The sequence below is a fragment of the Rattus norvegicus genome, chromosome 19 (genome assembly GCF_036323735.1).
Source record: "Rattus norvegicus strain BN/NHsdMcwi chromosome 19, GRCr8, whole genome shotgun sequence".
NCBI lineage: Eukaryota > Metazoa > Chordata > Mammalia > Rodentia > Muridae > Rattus > Rattus norvegicus.
This window is the reverse complement of record NC_086037.1, coordinates 31,693,743-31,713,075: the sequence shown is the minus strand read 5'-3', so window position 1 is coordinate 31,713,075 and position 19,333 is coordinate 31,693,743. Positions and strand designations below refer to the sequence as shown.

General features: G+C 46.1%; 1 protein-coding gene across 7 annotated transcripts in view; it reads left to right on the top strand.

Annotated features, from left to right (window-relative positions):
• Positions 1 to 19,333, top strand: part of Fto (FTO, alpha-ketoglutarate dependent dioxygenase) — a 408,263-nt gene that overhangs the window by 151,936 nt on the left and 236,994 nt on the right. For all 7 annotated transcript variants that reach the window (XM_039097565.2, XM_039097564.2, XM_039097566.2 and 4 more), the window contains one exon: positions 7,695 to 7,814. In XM_039097565.2, coding sequence (XP_038953493.1) covers positions 7,695 to 7,814 — 120 coding nt within the window. The remainder of the gene's footprint in view (positions 1 to 7,694; positions 7,815 to 19,333) is intronic.

Genomic DNA, 19,333 nt, shown 5'->3' with positions numbered 1-19,333 from the left:
CAGAGCACTGCCATCAGAGTCCATCTGCTGCAGAATCAAGCTGGCTGTTTGAGTGTCGGGAAGGTGAGGCAGCCCTTGCGGGTTAGCCTGGGGATGATCAGAAATAGATCTTATATCCAAATAGCCTGTGTACCTACCATGGTCACCGCCTCCTCCTCTCCCATTCTCCAAGGTCATCTTAAGGTCATCTAGGTTAAGTCGCTGTGTCAGCTCATTAGGAGGCTGCTGTCATGTGAGCTGGCCCGGGACCAGTGTTGGTTCACTTACAAGTGCATTCTTAGTAGTTATCTACTTTGTTCTCTCCTTCAAGGCCATGTGCCTTTGCTGGGCTAATTATAACGAAGCACTTTGAAGACTTTGAAGTCATCTGTGTTTAGGAATGCATTTTCTAGCAACTTAGGAACTTGAGGCATACGAAGCAGGTGACTTTGTGATAGCCCCTCCTTTCAGGTGCAGAGAAAAAATTTAAATTCATTTATAAGCCAAATCTCCATCTATGTTATTAAATTGGCTGTTTCTTTTCTCATACGAGTGCATTGTGAACTTCCTGTTTTCTAGCAAGTTTCTCCTGGAAGTGGCACAGTGGGCGGCACTGTTGGATTCTCAGTTTCTCCTTCTGCTGCTTCTCTCCAGAGCTGCTTCTCTCCAGAGCTGCTCTTGGGTGGCTCCGTGTGTCTGTGCAGCGGGAGCTGAGCACTGCCCTGCTCTAGTGCCCTTGGTGCTGAAGAAAAAGGCACACAGTGTGGTGAGACACATGTCCCTTAGGACATGGGCACAGCCTCATGAGCAAACCATGTAGTTGATCTGGGGCCAAATCAAGAGTCCAAGCAAACATGGCAGAGAAAAGGCAGGCACTGCTCGCTCACTTACAGGAGTGGTGGTAATGGTTTTGAAATATGATTTTTGTAGTGTTTCTTCTTTTTATCATTTTTTTTTCAGATAGATGCTTGCTATGTAGGTCAGGCTAGACCCACACGCATAGTCTTCTGCCTCAGCCACCTGAGTGCTAGGGTCAGTGCTAGCCCCACCATCCCTGGCTGATCCAAGCTTTGTTCTACAACCCCAGAGTGCTCACTGCCTGAGGCTCAGGCAGGCAAATGGATCCTGTTTCTTTTGCCTTCACATAGTCTCTTGGTATTTCTGAGGGAAAACTAAGCCAGATTCTTCTCCCTTGGCCGTTCTGTGGAGAAGGCAGATGCAAGTACAAAGGTTGTGGACATGGTCCTGTGTGTCCTAGCTATGATCCGAAGCCACTGGGCAGTTGCTTTCATGGTTCTCTGAAGACCCAGACGGCCTTTGATGATGAGTGGGACCTCAGGCTGCCTCCACCTCTTCTCTCTCTCTTCACTAGGAAGACCCGGCTCCTTGACTTTTGTTCAAACCTCCTTTGAGGCTTTCCTGTCCCCGGTGTTTGAGGGGAAATTCTTTTAGTAGTGAAGGTGGCATTGAGTAAAACGCCATGATCTCCCACCCTAGCCCTGAAGTAAAAAGGCCAGGCCACACCATTGAGTAGGATCTGGTGTCCACAGAAGCATGGCGTTCTTCTGACGTCCTTACCTACTACACAGCCTCCGCCGGCTCAGGTCCCAGTGCTGAGCTTCTTGACCGGCATGGAAGTGGGGTGGGCTGTGTGCCAGAAGGGTGGGAAACCCATTTTGCTCAGAAAACGTTCTGAGTCTGTGAGATGCTTTCAGACGGTGGTCCTGGTGCTCGTGGGCCTCTCTAGCTAATACTCTTTACCCCTGGCAGGAATCTGACATATGCTATGCCATTCCTTGTTAGTGCATCGAAACCTCAGTGCAAACCAACATGGCTGTGGCGTGGGTATCCCTGTCTCACAGCCCCCTTCCCACCGACCTCAGAACTCTCCATCTTCTATTTCTGTTTCTCAAACTGTTTTGTTGATGGAAGGAATGTTAGCTTTTTTTTAAATCTTTTTTTTTTTGTGTGTGTGTGTTTTATGTTCATTTTTATTCGTTTACAGAGACTTAGGTTTCATTAGTGAATTTCTCAAACAGAATTCTCTTTTGTGGTTTCTCTCCCCCAACTCCCCAACTATGCCCCCTCCCCCTCCCCACTCCCTGTACTCCTTCTCCAGTGTGAATCAGGGTCCAGCTGTATGGTCCAGGCTCGCCCTGTTAGCCACCTCCCTCAGCCTAAGAAGGGTGTGGTTGTGCCTTCTTTCACCTCCCCCTCCTCCTCCTCCTTCTTCCTCTTCCTCCCCCTCCCCCTCCCCCTCCCCTCCTTCTCCATTGTTTCTAGTTAGCATTCACAGTAAAGGCTTCCATTGTGAGGTTTCCTATGAGTTTCAGTACATGTTGTCGTTTGACCATTAACTAACCTCCGCTGTCCTCCCCTCCTGCCTTGGTCTGTTCCTGTTCGTCTCCCCAGTCGCCCGTGCTCTCACACTGCGCAGATCCCTTTGCCCTATCTTGTTTCATGCTCATTCGGCTCTCTCCCTCTGTCTCATAGTCTCTTCCATTTCTAGTCATGGGTGCATGTATGTGTGTAGGCATGCATGCACAAATAAACATACAGCGCACATTTTTATCTGAATTCTGCGCTGTGTTTGTCTGGGTCATTTTGCGTAACGTAATTATCTCTAGTTCCACTATTTCACTGAAAATGCCATGATCACAGTCTTGTTTACAGCTGAGTGAACTCCCACTCTGTCTGTATACCGCACTCTGCATCCATTCTCATAGGTTTTCTCTGCCGCCGCCAAAGAAATTAAGCCAATTCATGCTGAATTGAGAGTCAAAAGGCAGGTTTATTTGGGGGCAGCTTTTGGGCGAGTAACTAAGGAACTAGGCCAGGGAAATCATCATGCAGACAGGGAGATGGGGGAGGAGAGAAGGAGAGAGATGGGGGAGGGAGAGAGGGAGGGAGAGGGAGAAGGAGAAAGATAGGGGGGAGGAGAAAGTGAGAGGGGGGGGGACGAAAGCGAGAATAGGGAAGAGCCTCCTGGGGACGGGAAGCCTAGCTCCAGCGTGGGTTATACAAGTGTGCCTTGTAACAGGTAGGGACTGACAGACACCTAGAGACCCTGTAGGCCAGGTCCACTTTGATAAATAAGCCCCTGAGCTCCATGTCCAGGATCCGAAAGCCATCACATTCATCTGAAGATAGACACTGAGACTGGCTCTAGGTCTTCACTGCTCTGAAGAGTGTGACTTTAACCACGGATGAGCAGGTATCCGTACAGTGTGATGACTTAGAGTCCTTAGACGCACACAGCTGTAGGCGTGGTGTATTTGCATCCACTGGTGTTTTAGTTTGGATTTTGAGCAGCTCCGTATTGCTTCCATGATGAGTGCACCCACTTATGTTCCCACTGTGGAAGATTTTCCGACAGCCTCACCACCCTACCATGTGTTGTCATTTATTTTCTTGATAACTGGGCTGCAGTGGAATTTCCAGGTGGCTTTAATTTGCACTTTGCTAATGGCTAAGGATGTTGAATACTTTTTCAAGCATTTATTGGCCTTGCATTTCTTCCTTTGAGAACTGTCTGTTCGGTCCATCCCATTTATTGACTGGATGATTTGATTTTTCTGGTATTCAGTTTTGGAGCTCTTTTGGAATCTAGGTAGTAAACCCCTGTTGAGTGTATCGTCGGCAAATACTGTTTTCCTGTTCTGTGGGTTGACTCTGATGGCGTTTTTGTCTCTGTGCAAAAGCTTTTTAATTTCATTGCTAATCCTTGGGATGATTTTCTGTGCTTTTCAGGTCTTTTCCAGAAAGCCTTTTGCCTTTCTTGGTATTTCAAGTCTTCTGCTTAGGTCTTTGGTCCACCTTGAATTGATTTTTCTTTATGGTGAAAAATGTAAATCTTGTCTCATTCCTGCCCATGTGGTCCCCAGTTTTCCCAGCACCAGCATTGAAGAGAACGTCCGTCTCTTCAGTCTATCTTCTTGACGTCTCTGCGAGGTACTCGATAGCCTAGCTATGTGCGTTTATTTCTCTGTGCTCATTTAAGTTCCCTGTCAGAGGGTCTGGTTCTGTCACTGTGGCTCTACAGTGTGCCCTGCGTGTGTGTGTGATAGCTTAGTCAGTCTCTTCAGCATTGCGCTGGCTATTTGGAGTATTTTATGTTTCTGTATGAATTCTAGAAGTTTTTTCCTAGTGCTGTGAACAGTGCCACTTGACTTTTGGTGGGAATTGTATTGAGTTCGTAGACCACTTTTTGTAAAGGACCTGTTTTCATGACATCCTGTCAGTCGGAGAGCATTGGTGGGAGAGCTTCCATCACCTGGGGATTCCATTTCTTTCAGTCGTTCAGGTTTCATCATAGGCGTCTTTTAATCTTCTGATGAGGAAGGAGGTTAAATTATTATGAGTGAGGTTTCCCCCATCTCTCCTTCCTGGCAATTTAAAGATGTAGAGAAGGACGCTGTTGTCTGTGTGTTGGTGTTATGGCTTTCCACAAGGCAGAAAGCAGCTATCGGATGCAAGACTTTTCTAAGGTGTCTTTATGGCCTCTGAGTTTAGGCTCATGTTATCCGTAAATAGAGATCATTTGACTTTCTTTTTCCTATTTGCCTGCCTGCCTTCCTCCCTTCCTCCCTCCCTCCCTCCCTCCCTCCCTCCCTTCCTCCCTTCCTTCTTTTCTTCCTTTCTCTCACCATATCTCTAGTTAATATTTGGAGTCTATACTAGTAACCGTGTAAGTGTGGAAAGCCCTGTGTCATTCCTGGTTGTAGAGGATTTAGTGCAGTAGTGGCCATAGATTTGTCATATGGAGCTTTTATTATGCAAAACTACATCCTTCTGTTTGTAGTTTGTTCAGGGATTCCGAATGAGGGACATGCATTTGTTAAAGGCCTCTCCTGCACCTACAGTGGCCCTGCATTCTGCCCTGCATAATGTACGTGCTGTACTGCACCTTTATCTGATGTTGAGCCATCCTCGCATGCCTGGATGGAACCAGTTTGGTTATGGGTCATGTTTTATGACTAAGGATTTTGTGAAGAAACCTTGTGTTTATGTTCACCAGCGAGTTTAGTTTGCAGCCTTTTGTCGTTGTCCTCTGGTTTGGAGATTGTGGTGACACTGGCTTTGTTCACTGCGATGGAAGCCTCCTGTCCCTTTCTGTGTTATGAATCAGTCTGAGGAGCATTGGTGTTAGCTCTTCCTTAAGAGTTTAATAGAATTTGGCAGTGAATTCATCTGGATCTGGGCTTTTCTTTGGAGGTGTTTGCTTGTTTGTCTGTTTGTCTGTTTGTTTTGTTACTTCATCAGTTTCATTGCTCTTTATGGATTTAAGTTGTTTATATCTTGGTTTAATTTGATAGCTCATATATGCTAGGAATTTATCTATTACAAGGAAGTGGTTCCTAGTTGTCTGTCTTCCCTGAATATCCAAATCTGAAGAAGAAGGAGGAGGAAGAAGAAGAAAAAGAAGGGACAAGGAGGAGGAGGAAGAAAAGAAGAAAGAAGTTGTTACATTATTTGGTTTTTTGTTGGAGGTTGGAAGAGCTTAGACTGTGGCATGCATGAGGGTCAGAGGAATCAGTTGTCTCCTCCCACCATGTGGCTTCTGGGGCACACACACCGCTTGATGGGCTGAACAAAGAGTGAGATGTCTGAGGAGGAAAAGAAGGTTTTATTTGTTAGCATGGCTAGGGCCCTGTGTTTGCTTTCTTGTCCTGTGACAGAGTCCTCCATGTGCCCTCTTCCTGCTTCCAAGCTCCCCAATCCCAGAAGACAGTCCCATGGTGCACACAGTAGTCTTTTTATTCCCTCTTTACCAGGGTGGTCAGGGCCTCCAAGTTTGTCCCCTTCTGCAGAAATAACCAGCGCAAGGGTAGGAGAGGTAGTGAAAGCATTTCACCTCCCTACAGATAGCTCGAGGCTCTACCACCAGGCTGCTCTGACTGTGAATGCTTTCACGTGAAACCCTTTAAAAGGTGCTCTCATTTCTCTTGTTGTAAATGTGCTGCTGAACCTGGACCTTCACTGAAGTTGAACTATGGTCATATTCATCCCCCTTCAAAGTACTCTGACTTACCTTCTCTGAGCCACTGCCTTTTAATGGCACAGATAAAGCTTTAGCAACTGTCTTAATGTTGCCCACATTCCTGCTTTGTTTTGTTTAAACAGCTTTAGGTGAAATCAGTTCTACACATCAAACAAACATTTATTTAGCGTAAACCGAAACCTTTCCATTAGACTAGGTCTCTTCTCTAGTTTCTTACTTGAGCCGTTTCCACCGTTGCTAATCTTCACAAGTTGCTTTTTGTTTGCCTCATAGATGTTCGTTGTAGGGGAACAAATGGTGGTCTTCTGTGCTCACAGGACATGATGACAGTAGCCCAGCTCCATGGGGAACATGATCACCCAGCAAAGCAGACACCACAGCGTGGTGCTGGGGTCGCCAGACACTTCTTTGGAGGGCAAAAGAAAAGAGGAGTTTGGGGGTGGATTGGAGTTGTACTTTGATGTTCAAGTGGAAGGCAAGCCATGGAAGACTCATCTGTAAAGTGTTGGTCAGCCTCTGACCTGTGTGCAGTGAGATGGTCGCCACTGCAAGGATCAGACACCTAAGCCTGAACTGGCTTGAGCAGAAAGGGGCTTTGGCGGTAGATCACCCAGCCAGTCAGCAACTATCTCCTGGACCTGACTTTCTTTATTCACAAATATTGTTCACTTCATTTTAGGGAATTAGCATGTAGACAAAGCTGCTCAGGCCAGGGCTGGGTATAGGAAATGGCCTGAGAAAATAGGGGTTCAGGATAGGTTTTCATGCTTATCTAAGCGTTATGTATCTTGACTGTGGCAAGTCACATAGTTCTTCCCTGCCCATTCCCTCTCCCCTTGGCCTCCAAGAGGGAGCTGCTTTCCCCCATCCCCTCAGACCTGACTTTTAACCTCTCATCTCATGTCCTGCCACGTTGACTCCAGTTTGACAGCAAAGTGTCTTCAGGCTCCTTTTTGTGTTTTTCTAGTCTCAGGGCCTCTATTCTTATGAAACCCAGGAATGGGAAGGGATGTTTGGCTTCACTCTGGGTTCCTGCTGCTGTAGCTCTGTCTGTACAACAGGACTGAGCCTGGAGAAGCCATGGTTATGTAATCCTGTCTCCTGGGCAGGAGGAGGTGGTCAGTGCAAGCAGCTTAGTATCTTCACGGAGGAGCGTAAGCAGTGCCTTCTGCCTTTGCTGCTGCTCGCCTTTTGTTATTGGCCCCTACTGAGTCGCCGAGTAGACCCTTAATGGCTGCATAGGATGCCGAATGCCTCTCTAACGAATTAGATATTGTTTGCTTCTGTGACTAAGGTGATCCCCAGCTTCTCCTGGCCCTTGGGTAAGTTCTTTATCTTCAGTCTAAGAATGAACACGATGCTCTCAATGTCTGTCTGTCATTGCCTTCTTAGCGTTTGCTAAGAATCACCCCCTATGACTTCCATACACAGTGGGTGCTGCTTGTACTGCAGGGTCTGAATATTTGTTCTGAGCACTAAAATATGCGGCCTGACCTGGGCTGGCGTCCTCACAGGCCCTCCACTCTGAGAGTTCCAATTCCTCAGCGTCCAGAGCGAATGCTCTGGAGCCCCCAGGGTGTGATGGGAACTGCCTAGGTCGAGCTTTTCTCACCTCTGTCCATGAAGTGCCAAAGGAGACGAGCAGGGAAGCCATTGTCCTTGTTGGTCTATCACAAGGACATTATAACCACCACCTTCTTGCTCTGGTCCACAGGTCGAGTTTGAGTGGCTGAGGCAGTTCTGGTTTCAAGGAAATCGATACAAAATTTGCACTGATTGGTGGTGTGAGCCCATGACTCAGCTGGAGGGGCTGTGGAAGAAGATGGAGAGTGTGGTAAGTGCCTGGGTCTGGGCGCATTGGAGAGGGTGGTAAGTGCCTGGGTCTGGGCGCATTGCAGAGGGTGGTAAGTGCCTGGGTCTGGGTGCATTGCAGAGGGTGGTAAGTGCCTGGGTCTGGGCGCATTGGAGAGGGTGGTAAGTGCATGAGGTCTGGGCGCATTGGAGAGGGTGGTAAGTGCATGAGGTCTGGGCGCATTGCAGAGGGTGGTAAGTGCCTGGGTCTGGGCGCATTGGAGAGTGTGGTAAGTGCCTGGGTCTGGGCGCATTGGAGAGTGTGGTAAGTGCCTGGGTCTGGGCGTATTGGAGAGGGTGGTAAGTGCCTGGGTCTGGGCGCATTGGAGAGGGTGGTAAGTGCCTGGGTCTGGGCGCATTGGAGAGGGTGGTAAGTGCCTGGGTCTGAGGGGCTGTGGAAGAAGATGAAGAGGGTGGTAAGTGCCTGGGTCTGGGCGCATTCTCTGGGGCACCGCACTGTACAAGTCTTCGGCCAGGCAAACGCTCACGTCGATCTCAGCGGTTGGTGTACTAGGTTATCACCTGTAAGGCAATGGAGCAGCCTGCAGTTTGTCAGTAAGGCGTCAGGAAACATGTCTGATATTCTTCATAGAAGGCAGCCACTAGACACGAGCTGGGACACAGCATGAGAACAGGGCAACAACAGTACCCAGCTTTCATTTGTGTTTTCATCCTCCAGCCACTATGAAGAGTTTACATCCTTACAGCAGTTGATGCAGACAGTATTGTGAGCCCTAACTTGTAGATGTGAAAGCCTAGATACAGAGAAGAAAGACGCGTGTCCAGGGCCACTCAATAGATCACTGAGATGAAAGCATGGGCACCAGGCTGCAGAGTGCACACGTGTTTACTCACCATAGCGTAGCAGTTCAGCAAAGAGAGAAATGGGAATGTCACTGTGTACCACTATAGCCAAAATAAAACCATGTTGTGGGACCTAAAAAAAAAAAGTCATGGTCTGGTAAGATAGGTCAGAGTTGTGGACGGTTGTCACCAAATGTGATGACCTGGGTTTTAATGCCTAGGACCGACAAGGCATAAGGAGGGTTGTTATGAATGAACAAGGACGCCATGGAAGGAGAAAGGTTCTCCTCCCCTCCCCTCCCCTCCCCTCCCCTCCCCTCCCCTACCTCACCTCACCTCACCTCTCCTCTCTCTCCTCTCCACATGTGCACGTGGTTCAGATCAGTATCAGGTTCAGGTCACTGCTAACTTCTAGGAAGATGCTGGTCTCCTTGGAGGAGCAAGAGGAGAGGGGAAGAACCATTGGTCTTGGAACTGGGGAAACGAGATCAGAAATCAGAGCACTCGGGGTGTGTGGAACGTGGACATACCAGCTAGGTGGCAGGTGGAAGCCACTTGATGAGCCTCGGCTTGGATAACCATAGCAACGGCAAATGCGTGCATGATATTTTTATGATTAATAAAGATTTTATGAGTACTGAGGACTTACACAATGTTCATGGTGACCCCATGTGACCTTGTGGTAGGAATGACTTCTGTCTTACTTTTAATGTCAGGAGGCAGGAGCCCAAAGGCCTTATGTAACTTTCCCAAGGTCACCAGCTAATAGGTGGGAGAGCTGGGATTTGAACTCTAGAAGGCCTGCTTTAGGCTTCTTGCCCTTTGCCTGCTCACTAATCTGCCTCCAAAGGCTTGGCTTTGGAATGTAGAGGAAAAGTGATAAAAGCCTGCTGACCTCTGGAGAGCACCACTCACACAGCATTGGAAGGATGTGGAGAGCAGTGACTCATCTGCAGGGTGCACAGTGGTCACCAGTCCCCACCCATATGCTTCTCTGGCAGCTTCATGGACCTGTGGTTGACGTACAGGAAGCTAAACAATCATAGAGTATACAGTTTGATGAGTGGAGAAATAAATATATGCCTATGGAGCTATAATCATAGCCTACACTGAGACCCGTCTGTCACCTCTGAACGTGTCCACTTTGGCCAGCCAACTTAGTGTTGCTGTTTTGATGACGATGTTGGTGTAATGTCTTCAGTAATCCCTGTCTCATAATAATGGAAATGTCAGGCTGCAAAGATGAAGGCCTCAGCAAGCCTATGCCTCAGAATGCACATCTCTGAGATCATTCAGATTGGCCCTCGCAAGGATCAGCCTCTGGAAAAGGGACACCATCAAAGGCATATTTCCCCCAAGCCCTGGGTTAGTACAGAGCACTGTGTAGCCGACTTGGAAATGGTGAAGAGTCCTCTCTGCCTGGCTAGCTCTGTTTCTGAGCCCAGTCTGGGGAGGAAATGCTGTTCTTACAGGATGCGTGCAGCTTTGCCTGTGTGAGCTTTTGGTTTTGTTCATTTTCCATATGCTCCTAGGTTCCTGCTTGCTGAGGTCTGATTATCAGATGTCAACCTGATGTTAAAATCATAATCTTATCAAGCCGTAAATTAAGACTTAGAAACAAGTAAGAAAAGAACTCATTAATTTTGTAAAATAAATCTTTTAATCATTTACTTTTCATTTTATGTACATTGGTACTTTGCCTGTGTGTGTGAGGATGTCTGATCTCCTGGAATTGGAGTTACAGACGGTTGTGAGCTGCCATGTGGGTGCTGGGCATTGAACCTGGGTCCTCTGGAAGAACACCTACTGCTCTTAACCACCGAGCTATCCCTCCAGCCATAAAAGAGTATTTCATCCTGCCCCCAAGTGAAAGTTTTAGTACTGTGATCACACCAGTGTTCATTACTAATTCACTGGAAAGAGGATGACTGGAGATGCGTGTCGGCCTCAATACGTGAGTACACATTTGGTAATTAAATTAATTAAACGGAGAGTCTCCTTTTTATTATATTTTATATGGAAGGAAGGAGGGAGGGAAGGAAGGAATCCAAAAACAAAACAAAACACTAAAGGAGTAGCAATCTGGAGAATTTTCCAGAGCTCTGTTCTTTACTGAAGAAAAAAAAAAAAAAAGAAAGAAAGAAAAATCAATGTTTCAGTGTCTCCCCTGCATACCACAGTTGGATCATTATCAGCAGAGTGAAGGATTGGGCCAAGATAAAAGGGATGTCTCTTCTAAATTAAGTTGAAGCATTGCTTTAGGCCTTTAAAAAAAGATTTCTAATAAACTCATGATAAATTATTTTTGCTATTGAGAGAGACAGTAGAGAATAATCTTTGGAAAAGTCCCTGGCTCTGTGGCTCTGTGTGCAGTGCCATGTGGTATTTGGGTACTGGGGCTCGATAGGCATTGGCTGGTGAGTCTGGCTCTGTCAGCCTTGCTCCCGCTCTTTGGTTTAACTTGTTTAACTTGTAGGCAGTAGGGGGCAATGTTGAGCTGCCAGTTGGCAGTCCCAAGATGCTGCCTTTCAGGAAAATGCATATAAATGTCCCATTAACTGCCAAGAATTACCCCTGTTGCTTCAAGTTAGCTGTAATCTTCAAGATTCCATGACACAGGAAATCAGTTGTGGGTTCACAGATTCAACAGCAATTTCACTACAGAAATGCAGTGTTTGGGGCGCATTTAGAGTCTGTGGAAATAAGCTAATTGCAAGGGCATTTCTTGATTTTTCAAACTTTTCTTCTATGGAATATATTACTCCAAATTATCATGATTTTAGACAAGCGACTCCTCGTTATCTTTCTGCGTTTTCGAGTTAATGGAGTCCTGTGGCTGTTGTGAAAAGGTGTCTTTGATCACTGCACCTTTGTTCTGAAGCACACATCCATCCTTTTCAGTGATAAAAATAAGACCTGCCTGCACCTTGGGCAATGCACACATTGGCTTCCCCCGCTTTGCTTATGAGTAAAGCGGCCTTTGATGGCCCTTGGACCAGGGAAGAGGCGTGTGCTGGAATTTCTGTCTGTCTTCCTGTCCTTTTTCTCATGTGTTTGGAAGGAATAGTCTCCTATAGCAGAATGGAAAATGCATTTTGAAATAGCTGTTCCCCCATTAGTGGTAATTGCTGCGCATGTCATAACCAGCCACATATTTCAGGAAGTTTAGTCAGCTGTACATAAACTCCCTGGCCTCTGTTCCCCACTCCCTGCCCCAGCAAGTCCGCCCTGACACACTCACTGCTCATCCTCACCGCTGCTCTCCCGGAGGACAGCTTGTGAGCTTGCTCTTGTGATGCAAATGTTAAACCTTATATTTGAATGACATTCTGATAAAGCATCACCTCTCCCCTGAATATTGCTTGGTGAATTTATGGAGCATTGAGCCCGGAGCAGCCTGACCCTTGGCATCACAGTCAAACCTTTCTTGCCTTCGTTGCTCCCCACTCAAGAAGCAGTCTCACACTTGAGCACTCTTCACGTATTTGTATTTTATTATTTTTTTCAGCCAACCCACTACCTCTCATCCAAGATTATCATGTTGTGAGGAGACATTTCGGGATAGGAGAGTTAGCATTTGAAAGAAACCGTGCAAGCTTTTCTTGCCTGCTGAAGAGGGGTATGAAAAGCTCAAGTCTCCTGTGAGGCAGTGAAGTCTTGCGGTGGCCTGAGATTCAGTGGATAGGCCATTTGTCTCCCAGGGGTTGGTATCGCTCTTTGCAAAACTGACATTTATTTTACCTATAAAAATGTTTTAACACTATCAAATTCACTGCGAGACTGAGAAGAATGCTGGGGCTGAAATCCTCTAAATTGATGGCATTTATTCACTTCCTTTTGACCTTAAAAACCTCTATTTTGTACAATCCAGAGGAATTATTCCAGAGGAGCTTCCCGAGGAAGCGCCCTGAGAAGAGCTGGCAGTTTACGTACTGCAGGGGATTTTTTTCCGTGCACTTTATTGCTGTGGCTTTTCCTTTTGGAGAGAACATGGCTCCTGCTTATCCTCCATGCGTTTGACCATTTCCTGTCCTAGCACTAGAGTAGCAGCCTGTGCGTGGCCATTGGCCTTAATAACCTTTGTCGACCACAGAGGGTGCGAGCCAAGGCTGGATTATTTTAATGCATCAGTTTTGAATCAGTGTAAAATACAACATATAATTATGTTAGGTAAGCTATAGGCTACATTATAATTAATTTGCCCATTTATGTTAAAAATTGGCCCAGGAGAGCAGAGAGATGTGGCAAATGAGTGGGTGTTTCACTTCATAACATAACCAGGTTCTTGTTGTTAAAGTTTTAACAGAGAAATGTTCTCCAGAATGTAAAGGCGTCCCTGACAAGTTATTTATAATAGTTTAATTCCAGGTGAGTCATGCTTCTCTGCTTGTCATTGTGGTCTGCATAAATCATCAGGAAGCTGGTTCTGGAGGCTGCCGCCGCTGCAGGGACAGGTCCTCTGTGGCTCCCACAGCTGCAGGGACTGAGGGAGCCTAAGAGCAGTCCTGCCTGTTTGCTTGGTTGTTTGTTTGTTGAAAGGTTAATGAAGCTGTCACTGTAGCTGTGGGATAAAGTTCTTTATAAGTGAACAAGGCTGCTTCTTATGCGCTGAAATATATATCGAACAGTGGTATTTAGATAACAGCACAAATAAATTCATATTAAAATTCCTCTTAAATTAGAAGGTTTTAGGGGGCCTGAGGGATATAACAATAAAATATAAAGAAATATGTCAGGCTCATATTAATGGTAAAATCATCCAGACACAGTATGTCTATTTATACGTGTATATGTTTGACTCTCCCATAAGTATTCCTGTGAATGCTAAATTACGTGTGCTAACATATTGCCTCCTATTTTCAACATTTCTATTTTCATTTTCACATTTGTTTTTATCCTTAATTGTGTGTATTGTCTGTGTATGGATATGTGCAAATGAATGCAGGTCTTTGGAGGCCAAAGGATTCAGGTCCCCCTAGAGCTGGATTCAGAGGTGGTTGTGAGCCAACCAGCATGGGTTCTGGGAATTGGACCTGGGTCTCTGCAAGAACCTGACAAGGTCTTAACCACTGAGCCGTCTGTCTAACCCTAGGGTCAGTATTCCTAGTTTCGGAGCAGAGTATATTTTAGTAATTTATGATGTGGTTTGAGGGGGTTGGCGATTTAGCTCAGTGGTAGAGCGCTTGCCTAGCAAGCGCAAGGCCCTGGGTTCGGTCCCCAGCTCCGAAAAAAAAAAAAAAAAAAAAAAGAAAAAATGTGGTTTGAAATGTCAGTTCCCCTCTCCTTCTTTTGACTGGGGCATTGTTGTGTGGCTCAAGGTATGCCTAGAGTGGAAGCAGGTTAAACAGTTAGAAGCGCCCAATAATTCCGACTCTGGAACACAGTGTTTTAGAGCCTTTGTGTTTATCTTTGGAAATTGGGCAAAGCTACAACCACTGGCTTACATTTTCGGTGATCCTTAAGACAGGCTCTTTGGACCCATCCCTCCATTCCAGTTCCCCAGGACTCTATTGTTCTAACAGCAAAAATACCTGGAGGGAGGGAGGCAGTCTTCTGGGTAATTTAACATTGAACTCCTTTCTAAAGTGTTTTGGGTTCTTCCTGATAGATTTCTCTTAGAGCAACCTCTGTCCCCCAGCTGCTACAGACTTAGTAATGATTTTTTTCTAAGTGTGTGTACCCTGTCCTTTTCGGGGGCAGGGGAAATAATACAATTCTGAGAGAATTCAGACTTAAGCCTCCCAAGCAGAGTGTGCATGGGAAGCACAAAAGCCCGTGTTTGTGATTCTCTTTGAAGTGTTTTGCAACTGGATAAGGAAAAATTTAGAAAGCGGCTGATAGTGTTCAGGGTAAATACTTAAACCCCTTTAGAGAATTTCACACACAGATACTGTGTGCAGAAAAAAGGGGTACTTATGTTTCTTAAAGCTGCTACAGCCTGCAGCTTTGTGTTTAAAGACAGAGGTGTTGAATGGAATTCTACTGAGGATACATCCAGTGACAGCATCTGCTGGAGCATCAGAGCCGGCCAGTGGCAGACTCCCTGGTCTTAACCCTTGCGTGAGCAGTATGAGCAGAGCTTTCTAGTGCCCATCTCAGGATGTGCGAGGGACACTCAGAGGACTTGGCTGCCACCTCTGTTCTAAACACAAGAGCGAGACTGAAATCATAGAAAGTGTGACGGGAGCTGGAAGTGCCAAGCGAAGGTGTGCCTTCTCTTTAACCCCTCTTACTGCCTAGAGAGCAAGCCTGAGGTCACAGGCAGGGTTTCTGTTTTCACTTGGACACCAGAGCATTTGACAGATTTTGTCCACCTTCCTTAAGTACACACGTGCATGGCACAGACACACAGTTTTTATACATTCAATTTGTTAAAAAAATAAAACAAAACCAAAAGTCCACAGGTATGTCCTCTCGTTTTAAATGATTTTAACTGCTGTGAAATTGAAATCTGTGTACAGGGTGTAAAAGCCCCACCACCTCTCCTGGGGAGCTGTGCAGTCTCAGCTGCTGGAACGGGTCTGGGTTACTTTGATAAGCAGCCCATACCAAGCACGTGTAAATTCAGATGCCAGACTGGTGTGTCAGGAGTTTCCATTTTCCCCAAGAAAGACAAAAGCTAACACACTCTATACCTTCTTCCCTTCAGTGCTTTTCGAGAGGGCTTGGTGGAGTGTCCTTCAGTTACTCTCTGGTCTATCATTTACCCAATAGAAAACAACCTGTGCTAGGTCCTAAGTGAATCAGTACAGAGAACAAAGTGTTGTAAAAATAAATAAATAAAAAGGCAACAAGCCCACAGCTTTGAAAAGGAAGCAGCCTCTCCCAAGGTGCTGCCCGTATTTATTTGAATATTATCCACATTGGTTTTTTTGCTGTTTTAATCCCCAAGTTAGCTAACGAGTGGTCCCTAAAACTGTTGCCTTCAGAAGAACATTGCTGTAGTGATCTGCAGAGAGAGCTTGTAGACTCTTGTAGACTTGTACACAGTGTACAAGGGGGTCTCGAGGTTAGTGTGACCCCCTTGCTCAGAGGTATCCGTTGGGGTTCCACCCCCACCCCAGTTCCATCCCAGAGCTGAAGGGACTCTCAGGAGTGTGGGGCACAGTGCTATTCTTGCAATGCTCTCATCCACTGAGTGTAAATATTTGTGGGGTAGGATTGGGGATCCTGTCATAGTTTTGTAAAAGTGTCCCTATGGAAAAATGTGCTCAAACTGCCGCAAACCTCGCTTCTCTGAGAAATATGGGAACAGATGCAGTTGCCTCTCTCATACATCAAGGGTAGCATCACCACTGTCCTGCTTTTCCTCATTGATACCTGAAAAATAACCGGTGTTCACTCTTGAGAAAGGGGCTGTGATACTTTTGATTCTCCTAAAAGCACCTCTGTAATCACTGCTCAGTGGTGGTTTCAATCCCGTTTTTTACCTAACAAGTAAATGATTGCATTTTCTCTCCGTGTTTTCAGCCTCATCTGGAGCCACCTGCGACCATCTCACTTGTAAATATTTTCTCAGTGTGTAGCAAAGGCTCAGACAGATGATGATCTGCTTGCTTTTGATTGGTTAACAAAATTAGCTTGCAAGTGAAGAAATGGTGGTTAGGAAGCCAACTCTGAAAGGGAAGCGCTTGTGTTTTAGACACACCTGCTTTAGCTGTAGGGGCTTGGACCTCCTGGTTTCTTGATCATGTAATATCCCTATTACTTCAGGATTACTAATTCAAATGAGGAATTACCAAATACCCATAATTTATTCATCAGATATTAACATGTTTGGGGGAACTAAGAGGTTGCATTTTATTTAATGCTCCCAAACCAGTTCTTTTCACCCTGTAGGTTGCAACCCCTTTGGAAAATCTCTATTTCCCAAAATATTTACATTATGATTCACAAGAGGAGCAAATTTATAGTTATGAAGTAGCAACAAAATAATCGTATGGCTGGGGGTCACCACAGCATGAGGGACTGTAGTAAAGGGGTCGCAGTGCTAGAGAGCCTGAGCGCCACTGCCCTGAACTGTGGTGCAGGTGGCAGGTAGCTTCACAAAGAATGGCCACCGTGTGATGCCCACAGTAAGTCTTGCCCTGAAGAGTCACACGCTGGGCATCTGTGTAGGAGTTGGGATAGGTGGACACCATCCTATGGCATGTGTTTTCAGTTAGGTGCATCTCAAATCCCGGACCCCGCGCCCAGTCCTCATAGGTCAGTAACTGAGTAACCTATTGTCCGGCCTAAGCTCGAGTGTCCACTGCATTAAACTCCAAGTCTAAAAAAGCTCTCCTTTCAAAACATACTCATCACCTGACCAGCCTTCACTGTGGCGTCCTATGAACACAGCTTGGCCAAGTGTGGGAACTGTCACAAGCCTTCCAGCGTCTGTACCAGCCACGTATAGTATATGCAGCTAAGTTCCTTTAAAATGAAAGTCACCGCCCTGGTCCCGGCCTCCCATGCGCTCAGAAATCCATCTTCCTTGAGTGGCTTCCTGAGCCGCAGACCCACACTCTGCCGCTGTCTTTGTGTTTATTTTTGCCTCTGGAATATTTCTCTGCTTTGCTTTCCCCATTCCTTCACTGCGTATTGTCTTGTCTCATCCCTGAAGAGAGCTCCTCTGGCTGCCTTCTTTCAGGGTGCCATGCCCTCTCTGCTGACTCCCTACCACCTCAGCATCAGACAGCAGTTAGACTGTCTGCTTCAACCCACTGCAGCCTCCCCTCTCACCGGGCAGCAGAGAAGCTGGCAGCTTTCCTTACATTCCCAGCTCCTGGGACGCTGGCTGGCACACAGTAGGTGCTCACCATACAACTTACAGAAGGAAGAACTAGAGGTGAGGTCAGTGTTCTGCTCTGTCCCACTGTGTGGGGAAGCCTGGCCTCTAGCAGGTTTCCTCAAAATTACCTCCTAATTAAAAGGGTTATTTTAGGATAGGTTCTTCACTTAGAGGGGCCTCAGGACAAGGGACAGTTGTCTGCCTGTGCACTGTGGGAGTACTGAGGCTGGTCGCATGCCTTTGGCATTTCTAGCTGAGAAGATTGAGAAATCACTGGCAAGTGACTTGTGTAAATATGGGGATTTTTTTAAAGGAGAGGAGAGGCTTTTAGTTTCCCACAGTCATTGTATTGCCACAACCTCAGAAGGCGGTGCTTTGTCTCCTTTCTTGGTGTCATTCATGCCTTAGAGTTCCCTACTCTTAAAAAGATGCAGTAGAGTAAAATCATGTCAGAATTAAACGACTTCTATAGCAAAGCTTGAACTTTGTTGTGGTTAATTTCAAAATATAGAGAAAGCGGCATGCACTGGACAGGTTTTGGGCACAGAACTAGGAAAATCCCCAAGGAATAAACCAACTTCCGCCAGACAAGCTGAAAACTGATTAAAATATTTATCATCCTTTGGGTATGCAATAGCTTTTGATGATGGAAGGCATATTAATATTCATCTTTGCTGCTTGTCTACACTTCAGACAGATCCCAGGAAAGGATGTTCAAATGACCAGTTTTCTCTCCTCGCCAGGAGCCTTGAGCCCCAGTGCACCTTGGAACCAAGACATGTCTTGTGATGTGACGGAACTTTTCCTCTGGGGAACAGGGATGGGGGAATACAAACCAGGGGAGACCTCTGTACTGGGAAGCTTTAAAGGATTACTGCTTTCTCAAGGAAGTCTTTTGCTAGAACAGAAGGAAAAGTTGGGCCATAATTTTATGAGGCACAGAACTACTGTGCCATCTGAGTACAGGACATGGACCTGCTTTCTTAGGTGAAATCAGAGGGTCCAGGCTTTGTAAAGGGTTTTGATGGAAATGACAACAGGAAGTGGGTCCCCTCCCCCCTTCCCTATCCCCCTTTCCTCTCCCTCCCACCTTCCAACCATTTTGTTGAGAAGGAAAGAGGAAAAAAAATTAGTTGTGTCTGCCACTTGTGACCTGATCTTCTTATGTGGTTCAGAGTGTAGCATCTCCAGGCCCTCCATCCCTAGGCAGAGACAGAATAAACATACAGTCCTCACAGCCAGGCTGAAACAACACAGGATGCTGAGGAGAGGCTTAGGATCGATCTTATCCCCCCTCCCCCTCCTCTTCCTCCTCCCCCTCCTTCTCCTCCTCTTCCTCTTCTTAATGGAAGAAAGGATCTGACTCTATTAGCTGTGTTAATGAAGCAGCATTTTCCAGGTAGATTGGAATAACCTTGATTTCGTTTTTGGGTGCAAATATGAGCACTGAAGGAACTTGACCTTTGTATTGATTGATGTGAGAACTAACTAGTAATTGAAAACGAAGCCTCTCATAGAACGACTAACATGCTAACACTTAGCTCCAATATTTCAAATCTGAAAATTCAGAATCTTCCCTTACACTTACTTTTATTATTCCACACTCCTCAGATATTTGCATGAGCGATAACCTAAAAATTGGGCAACGGTTTTCTTTGAAATCTATTTTAATATTGTAACATCAGAAGAGAAATGTTCTGTCTTCATCCCGTCATTTAATCATACATCTGCTCCATGTCGTCCAGATAAGGGAAGTTGTACAAAGAGCTGGGACTTAGGTCTCCCAGGCTGATAAGGAGAGAGGCAGTAAGTGATTCAGTGGGAGGAAAATCAAAGGAGAAAGGCAGAGTCTGACACAGACCTGTGGGAAAACGAAGGATTCTGGAAGATGGAGACGGGCGGAAGGTATTCAAAGATGGCCAGAG